The sequence below is a fragment of the Notechis scutatus genome, chromosome Z (assembly GCF_049901735.1).
Source record: "Notechis scutatus isolate UNSWTSFEM ecotype Mainland chromosome Z, rNotScu1.2, whole genome shotgun sequence".
Classification (NCBI taxonomy): Eukaryota; Metazoa; Chordata; class Lepidosauria; order Squamata; family Elapidae; genus Notechis; species Notechis scutatus.
The window spans coordinates 69,451,925-69,475,768 of NC_142025.1; the positions used below are offsets into that span (position 1 = coordinate 69,451,925).

At 37.0% G+C, this 23,844-nt stretch overlaps 1 protein-coding gene and 1 long non-coding RNA gene across 3 annotated transcripts in view; one reads left to right on the plus strand and one right to left on the minus strand.

Annotated features, from left to right (window-relative positions):
* SUGCT (succinyl-CoA:glutarate-CoA transferase) overlaps positions 1–23,297 on the plus strand; it is a 440,323-nt gene extending 417,026 nt beyond the window's left edge. For both annotated transcript variants that reach the window (XM_026674825.2, XM_087947679.1), the window contains one exon: positions 20,388–23,297. In XM_026674825.2, the coding sequence (XP_026530610.1) occupies positions 20,388–20,551 (164 nt within the window). In that variant the 3' untranslated portion in view covers positions 20,552–23,297. The remainder of the gene's footprint in view (positions 1–20,387) is intronic.
* Positions 1,352–23,844, minus strand: part of LOC148128919 (uncharacterized) — a 32,147-nt gene continuing 9,654 nt past the window's right edge. Inside the window, exons 2-3 of the long non-coding RNA XR_015746019.1 lie at positions 4,257–4,549; positions 1,352–2,494 (exon numbers count right to left, since the gene is read on the minus strand). This is a non-coding gene — a long non-coding RNA (uncharacterized LOC148128919). The remainder of the gene's footprint in view (positions 2,495–4,256; positions 4,550–23,844) is intronic.

Here is a 23,844-nt window from a genome sequence, read left to right on the forward strand (position 1 = left end):
AGCACTTATACATCCAAATATTTGTAAAATGGCAACTACTGCTAGATATAAGGATATATTGAGTGAAAAGCGTGAACTCAAAACAAAGCAAGAACTGAATGAACAAGGGGTTGAAATACATTGGTATTCATATTCGCAAATACTATCAAATACAATCAAGATACGAAAAAGATTAAAGCTAAAGGTATTTATAAGGAATTGACAGAATTGGATAAAATATTAACAGGAACGGAAGATAAGTTGATCAAAAAATTGTATTGTTATTTACTAGGTGTTAAATTAGAAGAAGAGCAAGTAAAGGAAATGATGATAGCACGGGCAAAAAACTTTGAGTATACCAAACAATTAGATAAATGGCAGAAGTTATGGAAAAGGAATTATAAATTAACAATATCGACAGCATATAAAGAACATTTATATAAGATGTTTTATAGATGGCACTTTGCACCAGCAAAATTGGCCAAGATATTTAAAGATAAATAAGTCAGATGCTTGAAGTGCTACCAGACACCTGGAACATATTACCATATGTGGTGGACTTGTGCAGAAGCTAAAATATATTGGACAAAGATACACACATGGTTGGAAAAAATGATCAAGCAACACATAGATTTGAAATCTGAAATATTTTTATTAGTGATGGTACCTGAAGGTTACACTAAAGAAAAAATATATTTAATTATTCATGTATTAACAGCAGCTAAAATTGTATTTACTCAGAACTGGAAAAGTGATAAGATATTAGGAGAGGGTAAAGTGAGAAAATATTTGAATGTGCAGAGATGAATACCGTGTTTCTCATATAATAAGGCCGGGTCTTATTTTTTTTTGAGCCCTGAAAAAATGGCTAGGCCATCTTTTCGGGGGTGACTTAATTCCCCCACCTTGCATCTTCGGGCGAGAGGCGACGGCTTGGATGTTGACCTCGGCGTTGGTGGGGTACTTCGTATCGGGGTCAACGCAGGCAGCTCCATATCCAGGTGTGCAACAAAAGTACTTCCTAACGGCAAGGGCCCCCCACCACCATTCCCCCCCATTTCGCATGTTTTAATATAGGCCTTAATTTGTGGGGGAGGGACTTAATTTCATTTCATGCCTATAAAACATGCTGGGACTTCCTATTGGGGGAGGCCGTATTGTTGGAGAAACAGGGTAGATTAACACTGGCAATTAAAGAAAAAGAAGAAATGGAATGAGATTTATTTTATCAATGGTTGGAAAGCAAAATAAGTTAAAATAGAGTTGATGAATATATAGAGAAATAAATTAAGATTGTTAAAAAATAATAGATATAAGAAATAATGATTATAAAGAAAATATGATTATTGTTATATTGGTAAGAAAAGTTTTAATCACAATTGTTAGCACAAGATATATCTACCCAGTTGATACATTGTTGAAATAAAAGATGGAATTACTGTAAATATAAAATATTTTTTTTTATTAAAAAAGTATAGGCAATATGTTGGGGTAGGAAATCAGATGTATAAATATATAACAGAAAAGCCTATAGAATAGGATGCTAGTAGTCTGAACTTTCTTTCAGTAGAGGTCCTAGAGCTGCTAGCTTTTCATATTCTCAGTGGGTAACACAGGAGTTTCATGAACTATATTGCTTTCTGGCAATTAAAAAGTTTAAAAATGTTTTTGTTGTTTTAAACTAAGAAAATAACTTAAATGATGCTACTACCTATTTAGCATTATCAGATATTTTCATTCTTCTTTACCTGCATTGAAAAATACACCAATTTCCCCAGATATAAATATAATAAAAGTTTATTTAAAAATGTAAAATAAATTGTATAATTCCATTTTAAATTAAATATATGTAAATGTAATTCCCTGAGCAGAGAAAAATCCTTCCTATAATCTTGATAAATAAGAGATAGGATACACATTTCCAAATTAATGTTATAGCTCAACTGAAGATTTTTACAGAGAGTAAGAAAATTCTAGAACATAGTCTGAAGTACAAATACAGATGGTAGTTTAAGCACACAACCATTTTTATTTTATACAAAGAAACCATTGAACAGTGTAGACAAATAAATTAAGTGAATAAATTCTGGCTGGATTTTTACTTATTTCTAGTAAGATTTCAATATTTAAATTTTCTTCAAATAAAAATTGTGTCTATCTCAGTTATTTGAACATCTTCCAGAATCCTGAAATCTAAATTTGACACTACTGGGAATTATCTTAGCCTGGAACATGGTGGTTCTCATGGTAAGGATGCTGGCAGCAATCCTTCCCTTCAAGACCCATGTGCTGCCATGGGGCAGGGTGAGCTCCCATCCTTCTTCCAGCCACCAACTGGGCACCCCCCAGGCAATGGTGATGTCACCAGCTAATCTTTTCAATCCAGAAGTTCCTCCTTGCCTCCAATATGAGTACAGTGCGATGCAATTTTAGTGTGATGTTTTTTCCAGCCCTGGTTTCCAGACTCTTCCTTCATTTTCCATTCTCTCCATTCCCTTGTCTCTCTGGACATCTTCTATTATAAAAAAGAACATTTCTATTAATACATATATTTTGTTAAATTATCAATCTTAATTATTCAATATTACCATGTGTTATTTTTGTGTCAGTCTTTGTGTTCTTTACATGATTTCTTTTATTATAGATACTATATTAATATTTGCAATGTTTTTAACAAATTATATAATTCTAATAACCATTCATAAATTCATATTAATTTATATTTTCTGTTATTTATCCCCTTTTTTATTCTTGGTTTTGCCACTATTATATTTAAGGCAAAATTCCATTCTAGTCTCATTTTAATACAAACAACATAATATTCATCCTATTTACTTTAGCAAGTTATACAATTCTAATAATAATATAATTACTTTTATTTTATCCTATATTTGACTATATAATTTTTATTATCATCAGATTCAAACATGTCATTTCTTTTCTTACAATAAAATATTAATTTTCATGTTTATTACAGTTAGCAATTATACATCTTAAATAATAATACACACATTTATGTGGAATCACAATCTTTTTTCCCTTTTATTGTCTCTCACTCTCAATAAAGCTTTAATTAATTGCTTCCTAGCTTGTCTCCCATTATCTATCAATTTTTGACCATTTCTCTTAATCATTCCTCCCTTCTCTGTTGTGTTCCATTGTCTCTTTTTCAAATTATCTACTCTTGCCCCTATCTTTCTCCCAAGACATTCTTCCTGATATTCCATTCCCTGTTCGATTTCCCTTAAAATACTCTCTTCTTGGTTTATTACATCAATCATTATCATTTTTTATTTTATTTCCTTTTTGTCATTTCTTTTTATGTGTTGTTCCTTCTGTTCTATTTTTCTAGTTACTCTTCCAATTAGCTCTTCCTCTTCCTGGGTCTCCTGTTTTCTTTCTGTTATTTGTGTTTCCATTTCCAAATCTTCTGCCATGTTCTGTATTTTATTCAAAATGTCCTCAAATCTTCTATTCATAATGTCTTTTATATCCTGAAGTTCCAATGTGATTTCTTTGCAAATTCCACTCATCTTTGTTTTTGTTTATTCTTTCTTTCTATCCAATTGTTCAAACAATTCTTTCTATCCTTTTGTTCAAACCAAAATCACTTTTCAGACTATAAATCCAACATCCAAGAGCCTTTATGTCCCCAAATTAGTCAATCTATTGACTAAAATCTATTAGTCAATCTATTGACTAAAATTAGTCAATCTATTCTTTTAAATAATCCAAGGGTGAAATCTTCATAAATTTCTCCACCAGTTAAATTTTATATTGTAACTTTATTTTGATAATACAATTATCATTATTTATTTTGATAATACAATTTCTTTAATTCTTGTTTTCAATTCTCCTTAAGTCAGGTCTTATCAAAACTTTAGGGATCTGTAGTATCTTCTTTTAACAGCAGATGGCACCCTTAGATCAGTTTTCACTTTTCTTTTCTTTTTGTCTTTCTCATCAAACTTTACCAATATTTCAAAAAATAGACATATATTCTTTTTTTGCAAATAGACTACAGCATTTTAAAAATGCCTATCCAAATCCAAAATCTGTCCAATCACAAAGTCCGATTTTCAATTATTTTTTAAGAAATTTACTATATTCTTCCTTCATTTTACTTTGCTTCCATGTTTCAGTTTTTTAAATTAGGTTTTTAGTACTTTAAACATTTTATCCAGTATTAGGTCGTTGCCAGTTTAAAAATCCTTATGAGTCCTCTTTTCTGAATATCTTTATCAGGGTTGCACTTAGAACTTCAAAGGTATTCTCACCCGGTTCACAGACCATTCACTGTCTCCTCGCTCCTGCACAGACTTGGGTATTCAGACTATCTCTGTCTTCATGGCAGCCATTTTGGTTGCTACTGCATCTCGTTTTCAGATGAGGGGGGTTTCTATGTCAGGGAAGAGCGATGCGGCTCCCCTCTACCTGCCAGGTGATCCCCCTTTATTCACCACCCCTCCAGGGTGGCTATAGCCTCGACTTGGGCCCTCCGATGATGTGACCTCAGAATGGGACTGCAGAGCTCAGGGTCCTCACTTCCAAAGGTGATGGAAGTACAGCCCTGTTCAAGTGAAAATATAAATAAAAAAAATTTAATTTGAAGGAATACAAATACAATTCAAATGTATTGCCTCCTAGCCTAGAATTATTTCATCTCACATATATGGACCCATTGTAAATTATATTCATCTGAAAATTAAAAAATTAAATAACTTACCCCCATACCAACCCTACTGTCAGTGTGCAACGGCAAGCAATGGCTTTCCTCTTAAAAAAAAAAAGAACTCTGCTTCCAAGGGAAGACCCGAAGGAATAAGGCAAATTGAATGGGAGTCCGAGCTCTGTCCCATTGTGAAACTAGATTAAATAATGCTGTTCAAGTGAATGAGCAAGCATTAGAAAAATGCCTTCATATCTGTTGTATGAAAGGTAACTAGGGAGTAGAATCAGTGCATTAAAGTGAAAAGTGACCATTAAATCTTATGGGAAAAAGCTGGTGCAGAAATCATCATGAGAATCAACATAATTTGAGAAAGATATTCAAGCATATTAAATATTTGTGTATGCTTGTGGGGCAAGGTGTTTTTTTATATAGTTGAATTATTTTTTACAGAACCACATACATACATGTACACGAGCACACACAGAGAACTTTCTGGAAATAATTGTTCATATTGAAAGACACTAATTGAAACAATTAAGAGAAATAATACATTTGTATTGTAGAAGTGCTACCACTCCAACTTCCACATTTGGTTAGATTGAAAGGGTTATGTGTTCCATGCTGGAAAAAGCTGGTTTTGATTGTAGGAGTGATTCTAGCAGAGATTGTGTAGATTATCAAAGCAGATTAATGGTAAATTTATCCATTAATAGGTCAAAGAGGTAACATTGGAAAGTAGAGTGGGTCAGAACCCTGGACGGGTCCCAGAGACCAGGCTTCTTTTTCAGATGAGGGTTTAGTATTCATTGAGTTCTTTTATACTCCCGAGGCCTTATTACAGTTCCCAGATATGAGCAAGTCTTCAAGTCTATCAATCTTCAAGGAGTCATTTTGGGGCCTAGAGTCTGATCTTCTGGTGTGTTGCTCTAACATCTGTAGTTATGAAAATCTTTGAAAGGCTTGTGTTGTCCCACCTGAAAACCATCACGGATCCGCTGTTAGATCCCATGCAGTTTGCATACTGAGCAAATAGATCGACAGATTATGCTGTTAACATGGCTCTGCATTACATCCTACAACACCTTGAATCTCCAAATACCTATGCAAGGGTCCTCTTTGTAGGCTTCAGTTCAGCATTCAATACCATTATTCCAGACACATTAAACCAACTAGCGGTACATGAACACACTTGTAAGTGGATCATAAGCTTCCTAACAGACAGGAAGCAGCAGGTGAAGCTAGGCAGAATCACATCCGATACCTGTATAATCAGCACAGGGCCCCCCCAAGTCTGTGTGCTATCTCCACTTCTCTTCTCCCTATATACCAATGACTGCATCTCAAACGATCCATCTGTTAAAATACTGAAGTTTGCTGATGACACAACAGTGATTGGCCTCATTCGAGACAACGATGAATCTGCATACAGACAGGAGGTTATACAATTTGCCTCATGGTGTAATCGGAACAATCTGGAACTGAACACACTCAAAACCATAGAAATGGTGGTAGACTTTAGAAGAAACTCTCCAATACTACCACCTCTTACAATACTAGACAACACAGTATCAACAGTAGAGACCTTAAAATTTATAGGTTCTACTATATCACATGACCTAACATGGACACCTAACATCAAAAACATCATCAAAAAAGCACAACAAAGAATGTTCTTTCTGTGCCAACTCAGAAAGCTCAAACTGCCCAAGGAGCTGTTGATCCAGTTCTACAGAGGAATTATTGAGTTTATCATCTGCACCTCTATAACTGTCTGGTTCGGTTCTGCAACCCAACAGGACAGACACAGATGATAATTAGGACTTCAGAAAAAACAATTACTACCCACCTGCCTTCAATTGAGGACCTGTATACTGCACGAGTTAAAAAGAGGGCTGTGAAAATATTTACAGACCCCTCACATCCCAGACATAAACTGTTTCAACTCCTTCCCTCAAAACGACGCTATAGAGCACTGCACACCAGAACAACTAGACACAACAACAGTTTTTTCCTGAAAGCCATCACTCTGCTAAACAAATAATTCCCTCAACACTGTTCAACTATTTACAAAGTGTACACTACTATTACTGTTAATCTTCTCACCACTCCTTATCACCCATTCCCTCCCATTTGACTGTTTCCTAGTATGATTTGATTGTTGATTGTACTCTATGACTGTCATTAAGTGTTGTACATTATGATTCTTGATTCTTAACAAATGTACTTTTTCTATATATACTGAGAGTATTTACACCAAGACAAATTCCTTGTGTGTCCAATCACACTTGGCCCATAAAGTATTCTGTTCTATTCTGTTCTGTTCTGTTCTGTTCTGTTCCATTCCGTTCCGTTCCATTCTGATCTATTCTATTCTAAAATGGTCAAGAATCTCAGAGAAGCATCAAGGCTTTGACTTCGTGAATTGTAGACAGCAATATGTAGACTCAGCTAAGGCAGGTGCTTTTTTTTTTTTTTTTGCTAAGATTTGTATATGAATGAGTTTCTTTTCCCTGAAGTGAGCACAGGTTGTTTTTTTTTTTGACATTATAGAAATTTCCATGTAATTTGCTTTAAATGTTCCCCAAAGCTGGAAGACTAGACTTTAGTTAGTTCCCAGTAAGAAAATAACTATTTGTGGATCCTTCAGACCAAGAAGGGAAAACAGGATGGAATATGCAAAATATGCAAGTTGCAAATCATTTGCTCTGGTGGGAAAAATGAAAATGTGCCATGTATTTCTTGATGTCAGACAGGACACAGCAGGATTAATAAACAGAAGCACAGCTAAAGGGTTCACAGCACAGAAGATTTCTATAATGAAAAACCTGTAGTGATAGTGGTGTGAGGGACTAACCGTTATGACTTTGGAACATACTAGTGATAAATTTGTTAGTCCTAAGACTCTTTCTGATACAGCATTTGTCTTTTTAAAATGAAGGAACTTCTCGTACCTTTTCCTACTAGTATCAATGCCACAACATTTGTTCATCTGTGACCATTTGTAGTTAATTGAATCCAGGAACATATCAATACAGAAAATAGTGGCATGTGATTTGCCACAATCATAGACACAGCTGCTTGTATCAGATGTGATTGCAGAAACTGAAAAATTCCCTTGTTTGACTCAAGAATTATTTTCAGATAGATATAGCTAATTCTGAGTCATGAATTACTGTCCTCCATTAGAAATGATATCAAGAAGTATTAGATTTTTGAAATATGAACTGATTTTTAGTTAAAAGATTTTGAGTCATTAAGAAAGAAAATGTTATTTCTGAAATAGAGATGGGAAGACTTAATGTTTGTAGAATTTTGTGTTATAATACAGTAGCTGAAGCCTTTGTACAATATAGTTTTAGCTGAAGAATTATGAACAAAATGCTTATTCTGAAAGCTAATAATCCTTTCATACATTAGTGATCATGTAATTTCTCAAAGCTTCTAGATTTAACAGATTACTAATGTAAATTCAGTAATATGGTAGAAACAAATAGAAAGTAGTACAGGGGGAAAAGATATAATGGAAAGCGGGGCGGGGGGGTAGTCAAATCCAAAAGCCACAAGTGCAAATGGCAAAAGATAAAAGACTATGGAGTGTTTGAGAGGAAGACACTGTTCATCTCCTAGAGACCCATGATGAAAACGTTGTTGTTTTTTTAAAGGCACCTGCTGCTTACGATTAGAACTTCAAAACTGCTAACCCAAGGAAGTTAAAGAATTTTTCTCCAGCAGTTAAAAGGAATAAAAAGGAACTAGTCCAAAACATCAGGAGGTGGAAAAAGTCAGGGAGAGTGCAGAATTGCTTTAATGAAATTGATCTGTACGCTTTTGCAATGGAATATTGTTTATGCATGGCTGGTTCCAATCTGACTACAATTTATGTCCTCATACTTTTTAGTTGTCTTCTTGGAAGAATCCCCTCTCTCACACACAATTCATAGCGGGGCAGGAAAAGTAAGAAAAGTGGGGTTGGGGGGATTGGAAAAACTTCCTACCTTTATGTCTCATTCCTCTTCATGGGTGTACCAATTATTCTATTTTACTTGTGAATTAGGTCACTGGTTCCTGATATAATGTTTGGAAGATGGGACAGAAATTGGCCTTCCTGGAACAGAATGAAAATGTTTAATACAGGCTACTGAAAAGCATAACCATGGTAGCTTAAAATACATGGTAGCTCTACTTTGCTCACCCAGGCACACCCATGCAACATAAACTGAAGGTTGCTTGCCTGTTTTAAGAAACTGAGATGCTTCATATTGCTTTGATATTTCCCAGCTCTGTTGAGCTGAATATCACATGACCAGCATCACAAAAGACAGTGGAAAGCCAACACAATTGCTTGGCCTTCATATTGCATTGGTATTGATCAAATTGTCAGTTTGTAAATTTGTCTAAATAGGGTCCAAATGTGGAATTTGGTCTCCCTTAACACCCACTCAAGTACTAATGCTGAGTATTCTTCAAAGAATTTAAAATTAAAATAAAACAGATGCCTGCTTGAAATGGGAGGCAGCAGCAAAAAGTGTGGTTTAACAAATGGTAGCCCAATTTTGTGATGGCATTTCAGTTATCCCATGTGCAAATAGGAGCTTCCACTAGAGCAGCTAAATATCATTGGGTACAAAGTTAATGCACAGCCATGCACACTTGCCCAGCTTAACATATTTCTGTTAAATTCTCATAGAAAGCTCCTGCATATGATTTCATAATAATGCAAAACAATTACTATGTTAAAACCAGTTAGATAAATAGGAGACATTTTTTCTGTTATTTCCTTGAGCTGGAAATTCAGCCATAATCTCTACAGTATGTTTTCATGTCACAGAATCAACTATCGTTCGTAAAGCTGGACCTATGACATTTGCAAAATCTATTGTCCAGAGTAATATTTTGTGGTAGAGAGCATATCTGTGAGGGCATATTTACAGAGCTTTTATGTATTTGTTTATTTCAAATAGACAAAGCATTTCAGAAAAATAATACTAGCTGCATTAAGAATTTCCTTTCTTAAAAAAACACAACTTCTTATATTCATCTACTGAAGTTTTATAATCATTTTTGAAAAAATTATGGAGAACTGGATTATAAGAACTGGATTCATAAAAATGTCCTACCAATTGAGTAAAACATAACATTATTGGGGCTTCTTGCAATTCCTCGCTAAAATTTTCAATTGATTCTATGTTTTTCTTCTTCCCCAAATATTCATTTTTAAACTGTTGTCTTATGTTTATATCCTTGATGAGTTCATTTCATAAATTAAGCACTTCAAAACTAAGCTTCCTTGCTCAGGTGAGTACATGGAAAAAAAAAAAAAAGGAAAGAGGCATCCAGCTTCATGACCGGGACACATAAAAGAGAATATTTTTAATGGAGAGCCATAGGCCAGAGAAGGCGAACCTAATAAATGCCTAGCTATATATAGCTGACAAGATCAAGAAGGTGAGAACAATACAGAAGATACCTTTAAGCATTACTAATATTTATTTGTTTGCTTGTTTGTTTGTCAAACATCTACAAAATAACAAGTATAGCATGAACATAAACAAGAACAAAGAAAGTAAATATAGATAAATAGGGACATTAAGACAGGGACGGTAGGCATGCTGGTGCTCTTATGCACTCCCCCTTTAAAGACCTCTTAAAAATGGAGTGAGGTTCATGGTAGACGGTTTGAGGTTGAAGCTGTGAGAGATGGAGGCTGTAACAAAGGAGTCTGGTAGGTTGTTCTGGGCATTGACCACTGTGTTGCTGAAGTCGTATTTTCTGCAATCGAGTTTGCAGTGGTTTACCTTGAGTTTGTATCAGTTGTTTGCTCGTGTATTATTGTGATTGAAGCTGAAGAAGTTGTTGACAAGCAAAATGTTATAGCAGACAATTTTGTGAACTATGCTTAGATCGGTCCGCAGTTGGCACAGTTCCAGATTGTCCAGGCCCAAAATTTTGAACCTGGAGGCATAGGGAATTCTATTGTGAGTGGAGGAGTGCAGTATTTTTCTCGAGAAATACCCCTGAACCCACTGAATTGTGTTAATGTCCAATATACAGTGCGGGTTCCAGGAAGATGAGCTATATTCTGGAATTGGTCTGGCAAAGATTTTGTATGCTCTAGTTAACAATTCAATGTTGCCAGAGAAGAAGCTTCACAAAATAAGGTTAACAATTCTTTTTTTTTTTTAACAAATTTTATTCAGTTTTTCACATTAAAAACAAAAATCTCTTTTTAGTGGACAACATATTTCTGGGTCATCACCTTTACATACAAATATGACAGCAATTATACATTCATATATGCATACTTAATTCTATTATTACCTTTTCCATTCCAAATTTTCAGTAAGGAGAGAAATAAACACATTAATTCTAGTGTCTTTCATTAATCTCAATCGAAACATCTTTTTGTTTCATTTCAATTATTTCAAATATAATCCTTTAATATTTATTTTAAAAATAAAGATAAACAATATGTGTTTGCCTAATAATGATGATGATGATGATGATGATGATGATGATGATGATGATGATGATGATGATAAAAAGTTACCAATGTCTCTCCTTGCTTTTAATAGTCTATATTAACTTATTAATTTAGTTGGTTCTTTAGTCTGTCATATTCCCTTTCCATTACACATTCTTTTTATAAATTCTAGATTAATACAAATTTTAACACTAAAAAAAAACACAAGTATAGGTTTCCCCCCTTTTACTGTTTTGAGTGTGACACCTCAATGATTAAAATATACCTTTATTCCTCATCTTGATTCCCAATAAACCATTATTTTTAAGAAGTTACAATAATAATCATTACATCTTTTAATTTGGATTCCGAGCATATTTCCCCTTGATTTTTAATAAGAGTTATTAGTATCTATATTGCCCTATTTTCTAAATATTTTTAATTGCAGAAATATTCTTATTACCCCTTGTCACCCTGCAGAATCCCCCTTTTAATTCATCAACCATTATCTCTGAAAAAACCATTTCTTTTCAACATTTTACTATTTCCGTATTTCTTTATTTCATGCACCTGTTTCTTACTGCTTCTCCTCTCCCTCTTTTCCCCATATTTTTTCTCATTCCAGTTTATATCCCTCTCTTTCTTAATATCTTCCTTTCCCCTTTTCTGCTGGGTCTTTCTGCCTTTCCTGACTTCACAGGTATTCCCTTTGATTGCCTTCTTAAATCTCAACTTTTTAACCTTCCTACTTTCCCCACTTCTTTGTAGTGTTCTTTGTGTTAATTGTCTATTTAAAATGTCTTCTCCTTGAATCGACTCCTCTTCCTCTGAAGCTCTTTCTTCTTGTTCTTCAATCGCCATTTCCATTTTTTCTAACACAGAGCAAAGTGATTCACCTCTTCCTGTAGTAATTCTCTCATATTTTTAAGTTCCATTTTTAATTCCCGAAGAGATATCATCATTACACACTCTTACATTTTATGATCGTTAAAGTCCACAAAAAAAACACTTTTACTTTCCTTCTTTCTTCTTTCAATTTTCTAAAGTTCTCAGGTATTCCAGCCGAGGGTCTATACCAAAACCATCAATCAATCCCACAGTCAGTCTTTCCTTGCTTTTTTCTTTATTCTGGTTCTGCTTTCACTTTCTAAAATTCTTACTTTGTTTCAATATTTCTTTAATGTTATATCCACACAAGTTCATTCAGAAACAGGATGCTTTCCCTTTTGTTTAAGCTCAAGTTTTTGTCAAAAGGTGGCATTCTCCATTATACAAAGTCTTCACCTTTCCCCCCTATTTTTTTATTTACGGTATTCCAGCACAGTCCATTCTCCAATTTGTAAACTTTATTATTATTATTTTTTGACAATCTTAAGTCCAGCTTTATTTTATGCCTGTTTATTCCCAAAACATTTTAGTCCAATTTAGTTAAATCTTTAGTTCCAGCTTCTTCCTTTCCCGGTTCGAAGCCCCGCTTAGCTGTCAAAAATATTTTCTGCCCCCGTTCCTTTGTAATTTCGCCGCTCACTTTTCTTTTCTTAAAAATTCCATGTTACCTTAATCCCGGGGTACTTTTGTTTAGTTGTATTGCCCAGTTGTCCCGGTTCAGATTTTCTTCCCTCCCGGTTCCACCTCTTTCTTCCCTTCTGCACAAATCTTAATCCAGCTGAGTCTTCCTCTTCAGAGTGGCCATTTTAAACCACCGCTGCAGTCGTCTTCAGGGGGAAAAAGACCAAGCCAGGAGGGGAGGCGCGGCTCCCCTCAACCTGGTTTGCGGCTTCCCCTTACTCTGCCACCCCTCCAAGGCAGCTTCAGCCCCTAATCGTAATAATCGGGGCTCTCCAACGAAAGAGCATGGACCATAGCCACAGAGAGTCGCGATCTACGGTCTGTCAGCAAGGAGGCTCCGCCTTCTTCCCCAGTTAACAATTCTTAAAGCCTTTTTGGCAATGTTGTCACGGTGAGCTCTGGGGCTTAGATCATTTGAGATAAGTACTCCTAGGTCCTTGACAGAGTGAGGGTCATCTACAAGATTGCTTCTACCTGTGATGACCCGGGGCGTGGCACAAAGGCAACACAGTCAGATAATCAGTAGGAGTCCCTTTATTAGCCCTAGAATGAAGAGGCTAGAGGGCTCGATCTTCCTCTGAACTCCCTCTCCCTTGTTCTACCTCTCCCCTGCTCTGCCAAGCCAGACTCTACAGGTTCCTCGATGGCCATGAACCACTCCAACGGGATCACTGTCTGAGGCAAGATTTTGTCCTCCCTTTGGGTATACTCGGGTTTCCAGGACAGTGCGTCAGTGAGCTGATTCCACCCATTTGGAACACAAAAATCGGATCACACCTTACACTGGTTCAATGTCCGGGCCATACATAAGTGTTCCAAGTTGTGATGGTCCATCCAAACCTCGACCTGTTGGCAAGCCCCCTCCAGATGGTGCTGCCATGTCTCAAAAGCGATCTTAACCACCAATAGCTCCATGTCCCATATCCATAATAGTGCTCCAGAGCTGACAGCTTCCATGAATAATAGGTGCATGGGAACAAGGTGCACGTGGGGTTTAGGTCTGGAGGAGCACTGCCTCAACAGCCACATCAGAGGCATCCATTTCCACCACGAATGGCTGGAACAAATCAGGGTGTTTCAGGATAGGCTCAGAGGCAAAGGCAGCCTTCAGGGCATTGAAGGCTTCCTCTCTTCAGTGCCCCAATGGAATTTCTCCCCTTTCTGGGGGCAGATTAGAAAGAGGAGCAGTCAAGGCAGCAAAATGGGGAATAAATGTGCAGAACCCCAACAGTTGTACACATCTTTGAACCGCTGTGGAGGTTTCCACACCTGTAACGACTTGACTTTTTCCAGGTCCATTTCCACACTGGCAGGTGAAATATGATGACCCAAGAAGTTGATCATGGTTTGTGAGAACTGGCGCTTCTCGTGCTTAGCGAACAGGTGGTTATCTCACAAGTATTGCAACAGCAACTGCACATGTTGCCAGTGTTCCTGCAGGGATGCCGAGTAGATCAAAATGTTACAAATGTCACAGGGATGCCGAGTAGATCAAAAGGCAGCAAGTCAATTGGACAATTATACAACCACTGCAGGGGCAACTGATCTGCCTTCTTTTCCCCAAACATGTCAACATAGTCCACCAATTCTGCAGGTAGATCCAGGTTCACAGGTGTAGCCACACCCCCTGCACAGGTGTGCAGGCAATGAGTGGCACACTTATTGCCAGGGAACTGCACTGCTCCAGATGACCAGACGATCTGCAAATCATGGGCCCATAACCACTCCAACCTCAGCACCATCAGAAAGTGACGTATTGCAGCAACGTAGAACATGGCTTCCTCCAATGCTGCCCAATACACATTTGAAGGGGTTTGATTGCAGCAACCACAGGTCCTGAATGAATGGGCCGACCATCAATTGTCTCTACCAATACTGGCGGTGACACCTGCTTCAGGGGAATGGACCACTGCATAGCAAAGTGCGCATCCATGAAATTGGCCGTGGCCCCTGAGTCCACCAAGACCTGGATCTCCACCGCTCCCTGATCAGGCACGAACACACTTGCTGTCAGCACGAGGTGCTTCACAAAGGACAACTGTGGTGGAGATGGGTGGACTGATGCCACTCAAGCCCGACCTACAGAACTCCATACGCCAGGCACTGCCTGTTTCCCACTGCTGCTGACGTCGCTGCTTCGGGTGCCTTAGCGGGACACTTGGCTGTCAAATGGCCTTCATGGTGATCATTTTTGGCTTGGGTCAGGTGAGATTGGGCAGCCCCCAACTGCATGGGCTCATCCAGAGTCACTACCAACAGTGGTGCCATCTTGATGGGAGCGGATGCGGCCTCCATCCATTGTCATGCCCATCGCTGCTGAAGCCTAGTGTCAATGTGAAGGCACAGATGCATGAGCTCCTGCAGGGTGCGAGGCCATTCAGTGCCCAGCTCATCCAGGAGCTCTGACAACAGATCTTCCTGGAACTGGAAAATTAGTGCTGTCTCATTCCATTGCAGGTCCTGGGTGACCACCCGGAAGTCAGCAATATAGTCAGTGAGTGAGCTTCACCCCTGCCTCAATTCTCTCAATCGTCTGTTTGCTGTTTGGGCCCGAACAGGATCCTCAAACATGGCCTTTAACTGATAGCAAAACTCAGCATAATTATCCAACAACTGGTTGGGCATTGCCCAATTTGCTGCAGACCCTGACAACAGGCTAATCAAAAACCCCACCTTATCCCAGTTACTGTGGAAGTCCTCCGGTTGAAGGCTCATATAAAACTGGCACTGCCCCCAAAATGCTGGAAATTGGGCCAGCAAGCCATCAAATTTATCCAGCACCGCTACTGGGCATTTGTGGTGTGGCCAGGCAGCTTGCATTTGCACAGCCTGTGCAGCCAAGAGACACACCTGCTGGGCTAGCTGGTCATTGTCTGCTCTGAGATGATCCATAATCACCCCATGTAAGACACAAGCAAGTTGGAGGGGTGGCTGGGGAGCAAAATGTGATGACCTGGGACATGGCACAAAGGCAACGCAGTCAGATAATCAGTCCCTTTATTAGCTCCAACTTTGTCCCCAATGTCCTGGTTAACTTCTGGCTGGAGAAAAACTCTCCCAGGAACAGCCTTTGGCTGCAGAGAATCAAGTCCAAAACATGGTCAACAAAAATTGTAACTATAAGTTCAATCAAGGCAAAATGAGGTAATTAGTCCGGCAGAGCAGAAGCAAGAATTCCAGACTTAAAGGTATGGCAATAACTCAATACACTTGGAGAAACGCCAGGAACACAGATAACTAAAGTCAACACAAGATAAATTCGTGTTTGCTCCCAGCAGCTGCTGCACTCAGCATGCATTTAAATTCTCTTCTCAGCTATGGCTAATGAAGGGAATCAGGGCCCTTTCCTCCCCCATAAGCCATGCAACCCATGTTGCTCTCTTCTCTATTCCTCCCTGCATGCCCAGGATGAAGAGGGGTGGGCCTGGGTCTTGCTCAACTCCCTCTCCCTTGTTCTACCTTCCCCTCCTCTGCCCAGCTGGACTTTGCCCTTCCCCAGTTTCCTCCACAGCCAATGGAGCCACACTCCCACTCCCTGTCAGCTGTTCATCTTCCTCCTCAGATTCAGACTCCGACAGGGACATAACACCACCTAACTTGTATTTGGTGTTCTGATTTTTTTTTTTTTTTTTTTGCCAATGTGCAGGACAGAGCATTTGTTAATTGAAATTTGGAGTTGCCAATTGCGCAACCATTCTGACAGATAGTCAAGGTCACTTTGCAGGGCAACAGCATTGTCAGTGGTATTAAATAATTTTATATCATTGGCAAAGAGGATGCGGCTGCTTTTAATGTTGTCACATAGGTCATTGATGCAAAGCAGAAAGAGTGTGGGTCCTAAGACACTGCCTTGGGGGACACCGCTATTAACTGGTGTTGGATTTGATAGGGCCTTCCCTATTTTGACCATTTGTTGCTTGTTTGACAGGAACATGGCTAACCATTTGTGCAGGGGTCTGGTGATGCTGTAAGTACTAAGTTTCAGCAATAATTTGTCGTGCACCACTGAATCAAAGGCTTTGCAGAAGTCTATGAAAATTGTACTTTTGCTTTACCCTGGTCCAGATGTGTGGTCCAAATGTTTCTGCAGTATAGGAGTTGCAGATTACAGGACAAATTTTTCCTGAAACCAAACTGCTGGTTAGAAAGTAGGTTGTTTGTTTCTAAGTGTAGAGTGATGGATTGGTTTGATTCCATGACTTTACAGGTGATGCAACAAAGTGAGATTGGTATGTAATTTTCTACTAGACTAGGGTCTCCCTTTTTAAAAATAGGTATGACCGTGGCTAATGACCATAAATTAGGCAAGAAGGTGGTTCTGAAAGATATCTTATAGATTGTGCTTAAAGATTCGGCTAGGGCAGTGGCAAACTTTTTCAAAAAGTAGGCACATAATCCACCAGGGCCAATAGATAGGGATGGATTTAGGTTATGTAGTGCTGTTTCAATATTAACTGCTGTAAAGTCAATATGTAGTAAGTCGTTACAATTTATTGTGGTGCAACTAGGAAATGGTGGGCAGTAGCCGTTGCTGTCAACAAAGACTGAACTGAAGAACATATTAAAGAGGTTGGCCTTTACAACTTCATTGTTACAGTCTTCCCCATTTAGGGGTGGGGTAGATTTTGAGTCTTTAAGTTTGGCATTAATAAAATTATAGAAGGCTCGGGAAGAGTTCGAGTTTAACAGCTCTTCCTGTGTGTGTGTGTGTGTGTGTGTGTGTGTGTGTGTGTTTCTTCAACTTCCAGCTGAACCACCATTGCCAGATGTGATGGTCTGATTCTATGTAACTTTTTTGAAATCAGGAAGATCAGAAAGGTGCTGGTGTTTAACATTAATTAGAAGTTTGCAGCATTATAGTTGTCTCAGCAGGTGGCAGCACTTATCCAAACTTGACTGAACTTGAAGTCAAGCTAGATCAGCTCTGATTAATATTTGGATATAAAACTGCTTAGGAATTCCAGAGTTGCTGGCTAGACTGGAAAGTTAAATGTATCAGAGGAAGCCAGTGACGCCCACCCCCTTTCTTAACTCTGCCAAGAAAACTTCATGAATACAATTACCAGGAGTTGAACCCAGCTTAAGGGCTTTTTTTTAAACTACTGCTGCTATTATTTTAGACTTACAGTCAAATAATCTTACTGTTATCATTAACCTTAAAAACTAATAATTTGTCCATGTTTAGTTAGAAGTTATCCCTTCTTTCTTTATAAGCTCTGAAAAACTCTTGAAAGTTTTTAGCTAACATATAGTAGAATTTTAAACATATTTTCTTAGACGTGAGAAACTCTTACTTAGTTCAGTCCAACTTATATTTTAATATAAATGATTATTGCTTTGATGAATTTTGGTACAGTGCTTTCTTCTAGCATATTTTTCATATTTCCAAATCCAGGTTTTCTCCATGCTTATAGGAAAATCCTTTGAATCATTGACACCCTTCCTTTGCAGCTACTGAGTCATAATTTCAACCGGAAAACCTATTAGATTAGATCTTAGGACAGGGAAATATTATTAGTCTGTAGATTTACTCTCTATATGTACATGTACAACTAAAAGATAACAACAACAGAATTCTAAATAGTTAAAACTATTTGTAGGAAATCATTTTCATCAGAGGAAAAATATAAAGAAGCAGTGGCTCTTGAGAGATGTACCTGAAAGATTTTCCCCATCAAAGTGATAGGCCTGGATGCCAGTAAAGAAAGTATCCAGGAATTGTTATAGTGCCTTATCTATTTTTGAGTAGGATATTATCAGGAATTATCAGGGCCTTTTATGTTCCATTGCTTAGTGAAAACTGTAGTGGGGTGGGGAAGGAATGGGATTTTGCAGTAACCTTCCACCAGGAGTGGGGAGGGAATGATTTTGCAGTAACCTTCTCCCTGGAGTGCGGTGAGAGTGGAGATTTTACAGCATCCTTCCACCAAGCCATGCCTGCAGAACCGGTAGTAATTTTTTTTGAATCCCACCATTGGTGAGTATGCATACATCTACTCACATGAATATTCAAGTGAACTTCATTTGGGTAGTCAAGGGTATCTCTGAGCACATTTCCATTTTTATCTGTAACCTTTTTCATCTAAAATATCCTGCATAAAAATTTATAGACTATGACTTTTTAAAACAAAATAGCTGTTTCATCCTTTGATGGCCTTATGTAACAAAATGTTGCTTCCACAGTTTTGTTTTTAATGTGTTTATGTTTAATGTGTCCTGCAACTTTTATATATTTGGTACCTGAAATATTGAGGCAGAATGGCACAAAATAAAAAAGTGATATCGAGTTAACTCCTACAGGGACAGTTTTGGTATTCTAAGTGTAATTTTTTATTCCTTTGAGAACTTGATGAGGAAGTAATATCTAGAATATATATCTTAACAGCTTGCATGATAAGTCATAATACATATATACATTGGGGAATAATTCTTTAGTTTTATTCTTTCAGCATCCGTTTTTAAAAAAAGTTTAACACACAACCATTGCAGAAAATTTCCATCCACATGCCTTTCAGACAATCTTTACAGAAGGATTACATTTGATGATCTCAGAAATTGCTATGAAGATAGAACTAATACAGAGTTTGGCTTTCCAATACTGTAAAATTCACATATTCATCATGCTTCTTGCTATAATGTGTAATAATCATGGTGCATGGTATAACGATAGAGATTTGGTACATCTATGCTTAATAGCCATAAAGGTAAAAGTTCCCCTCGCACATACGTGCTAGTTGTTTCCAGCTCTAGGGGGTGGTGCTCATCTCTGTTACAAAGCTGAAGAGCCAGCGCTGTCCAAAGATGTCTCCATGGTCATGTGGCTGGCATAACTAAATGCTGAAGGCACACGAAATGGTGTTAGCTTCCCACCAAAGTGGTCCCTATTTTTCTACTTGCACTTTTACATACTTTTGAACTGCTAGATTGGCAGAAGCTGGGACAAGTAACAGGAGCTCATGCCATTATGTGGTGCTAGGGATTCAAACCACCGAACTGCTGACCTTTCTGACTGATAAGCTCAGCATCTTAGCCACTGAGCCACCACGTCCTTGTTTAATAGCCATACTAATGTGTATAAATAAGGCTGAAAGAACTGTGCAGGTTGAATCTGCAATTGAACAACTATCATGGAAGAGCTGACACAATGAATTTGAGTTACAAAAAAAAAACCAAACCCAAAAATTTTAAGAATGACATCCTGACCATGCAAATTTTTCAACAATGGGATAGACATCATTGGAAAATTGCCTCATTTTTAGCTATACTTTTACATATATTTCAGGGTTTTTTAGCAGTTGAAAGTAGAAAACACTGTATAAGGTCTGTTCTAATATAAATAATGAAATTAGATATTCTGGTAATAAATGTATTTCAGCCTTCCATCCTTCTGAAATTGGTAAATATTGCCCCCAGGTTGTTGGGGGCAATATACTGACTCTGTAAACTGCTTAGAGAGCACTGTGAAGTGGTATATAAGTCTAGGTGTATTGCTATTTGTGCCTCATAGTTTCTACTGTTTTGGAAAAGGCAGAAAATCCCAGACTTAAAAGTAATCAGTAAATAGAAAAATACCTTTAGGTGGATGTTGCATCTTAATTATTTATTTTTATATTAAATAATAGTGTTTATAACAGAAGCACTTACTGTAGTACATCTGGAAGATATTATGCACAAAATTAATATTAGATTTCTTTTTTTTTTCAACAGGACCAGCTGTAAGGTATAGCCAGTTTGAAGTGTCTGATCCTAAACCACCACCTCTGGTTGGACAGCATACACTGGATGTATTGAAGAGTACATTGGGGTATAAGGATGATGTTATACAGGATCTGTTTGATGCTGGGATAATAGCTCAGCATGAATTCAAGTGAATTGAATTTCCATTCATTATGATCAGGATGCCTGGGGAAACACATTTCCATGGCTTCCAAATTCAACAGAATGAGTCAGGAACTATAAATCCAAGAGTGTTCAAGCAGCAGGACAGGGCTCTCTTTGCTTGGCCTGAAGATAGATATAAAGAAATTCATTTTCTTTTCTTCATCCAAGGAACTTTCAATTGACTATCACAAAAAGCAAGAAGTTATAACTCTTAAGCACTGATGTTACAAAATAAAATCCACACTCTTCCCATCCCCATGCTTTCAGTAGTGCTCTTCTTTGGAAATACATTGATGAATTTTAGAATATCTAGCTTCTATGCCAAGAGCAACTAATAGCATGAATAAAGCTAGTAGAATCTAGACCATAATTAACAGCACACGATACATGAAAGCAAAACCACTTTTTGTATACAAAGCAATATGGCATTTCTTCAAAAGCATTGGGTGGGAGGAAGGCATTACTGTTCAATCTTGCAGGCATATAATTTAGATCAAACGTAAATCTTGACTAAGAAGATTCCATTGGGTTTTTTTGTGTGTGCCTGTACTAAAATGAGCCATTGCTCTCTTTCCCCGAAACTAAATAAAACTAACCCAAACTGACATTCAACAAATAATGACCATATTTCATTCAAAGAATCGGAAACAGGCTTGCTCATAAGTGGCCTGTCACTTTGTTTCTAGTTTAACAAGTAACATCCTCTGCGCTAGATTTGAACTTCGCAACTATATGTTGTTTTACCCAAAAAAATTAAAGGAAGAATATTATTATACAATTAAATTTAAATGGAACTGCTCTTGTCTTTGAAGTTATGTGGTAAGGACTTCCTTTGTTAGCTTAAATTGTGTATCGTTATCCTCTCATATTTTTAGATTTCCTTCTAATGTTTTTTCCATTTTCGTGTGTGTGTGCGCGCGCACACACACACACACACACACACACACACACACACAAAAACCTTACTTATGCTCTTGCAGTCTCAGTACCAGAGTAAATCATTTGTCCATATGCTAAATCCATTATGAAATTCTGATGCAGAAATATTTGTAGCTATCAAACATTTGGAGCAAGTGCCAGAAAGAAATAAGCAGGGCAAAAATAGGTTTCAGGGTTGGAAGTACAATTATATAATTCAACTTTAATTCAAGAAGAGCAGCCAAGGTTAATGAAAGAAAGAATGTAGGAAGTCACTTTTAGATAACATCATCTGTTCCCTAACTGGCAGTTGCAGTAACTTATTCTTTCAAAATAATATTTACAAATAGATATAATGATTTCACTCAGTGAAGAAGGCCATCTCGTCCTCATTTCCAAGAATAAAAATATTTAAATTAGAGTCAGCTTTGTTCAAAATCTCTGAAAATAAACCATCTCTGGCTTAGGTCAAGGCTTCTGAAAATATCTTTTCAGTAGTTTCTCAGGCCTACTGATTTAATTTTTTTATTTGGCTTTATTGAAACACACATGCGAACATGATATTCACAATTTGCTCCTGAAAATAAAGATGTAGATAACATATAGGCTGCTTGAATTGCAAAAACTTTCTAGTTTCATCAGAAGCAAATCATACAGTAGCTTGATTAAGTAGCTTTAAGAATGACTTACAGCAATGACTTACTTAAATTTATTTTTCTGAACATTATTTGAACAATTTAAATGGTTTGTTTAAAAATTGTTAATTTTTTCCTATTCAAACCTAGCAACCATAGTAGCTGCCATTTCCAAGCTAAGCTACTTCATTTCTTTGATAACTTGCAAACAAACCAGATCAACATCCATTGAAAAAAGCCAAGATTATAAAGTAAAAGCTCACTTGATCTGTTCCCTGGTGAATATCTGAGAAGGAAAATAAACTTTCTAAAGTTTAATTCCCTTCTCAGATAATTGGGGTTGGTCCTGAGTACTTGATTACTTCAAATGTTTTAACCTTAAAGAGAAGTTATATATAATTAAGGTACCTGAAGATCAGAGTCACATGTGCTATGTTGAAGTTTCTTAGTAATGGAGGGTTGGCATATGCAGAAGCAAATGAGGTAAGAATGAAGAAGGGAAATAAAAAATATTAATGTAACTCAAAGCTTGAGAAATCAGATCATGATTCATAAAATCCACTAGATAAATCTGTAGAACATAATGTGGGATATATTTTAATAGAAGGGAGTATTATGAGATTCTTGTCAAGGACTCCACATGGAATGTACTTAAATGTAATTGGAAGAATAATATGCCATGGGCATCTGTCTTAATTAAGTAGCATTGAATAAGCAGCAGGGAATCTCCTTATATATGGTAGTTTTTTTTTCTTTTTAAGTATACTGTGATATCAATGTTTATTTCTATTTTACAGTCAACAAAGGAAAACCAAAGAGTTGGTTTTTGAAAAAAAATGTTGTAAGTGCTGCTGTAATCCTTAGATGGTATAGAATAACACTGCAAAATTAACCTCAAAGAAAGTATTACATTATTTTAAAAATTGGTATTGACGCACAAAAGTGATGTATTCTCAGATTGCAGATTGTTGTGTAACATGTGCCCAATCTAATTATCTCAGTCCCAAACGTCAAAAACCACACTTTCCAAACCCTCCATTTACTGAAACTGAGCATAATTTTCTGTTGCCACATTGTGAAAGCCTTCCCAAAATTGACCAAAATATTACTAAAAGCATTTAAAATATTTCCCATCCCTCTTCCCTCCTCAAAACAATTTACAATAAATTTATTTCAAAATGTTTGCAAGACTGTCATTTACTCAAATAACAGTAGAAACACTGATTAAGTCCAAAAATCCAAAGCTTCATAAACAAGATGAATTCATTATTAGTTCTGAACCAACTGTTATAGTGATCAATTTGATTGTTTTGTATGTTACAAAAATGGCATATTACTAGCTGAATAACATGAAAGAAGATTAAAGAAAGTGAGGAAAATGCTTATGTATTTCATCTGAGTGTTATTTCATTTATTCATTCATTCCTGGCAATAAGAAGGAAAAAGTCAGGATGTTAGGAATATTAATATGAATTGCTTAAGAATTACATACTTAAAAGAACCTGTAATCTGGAAATCACTCTGGGTTTTGTGAGACTGAGTTAACTTGATTTGTACTACTTTATGAAATAAACATTAGAAACTGTCTTTCAATCTCATTCAGATTAGAGAACATAACTATATCTACAATGACAGAGTATTTCTCTAGGGTTACAAGTCCAAAGTGAGGATGACAAATTTGCTAAAACTTAAATATTTTGTCATTTAGGTGATTTTGTAATATTCCACAC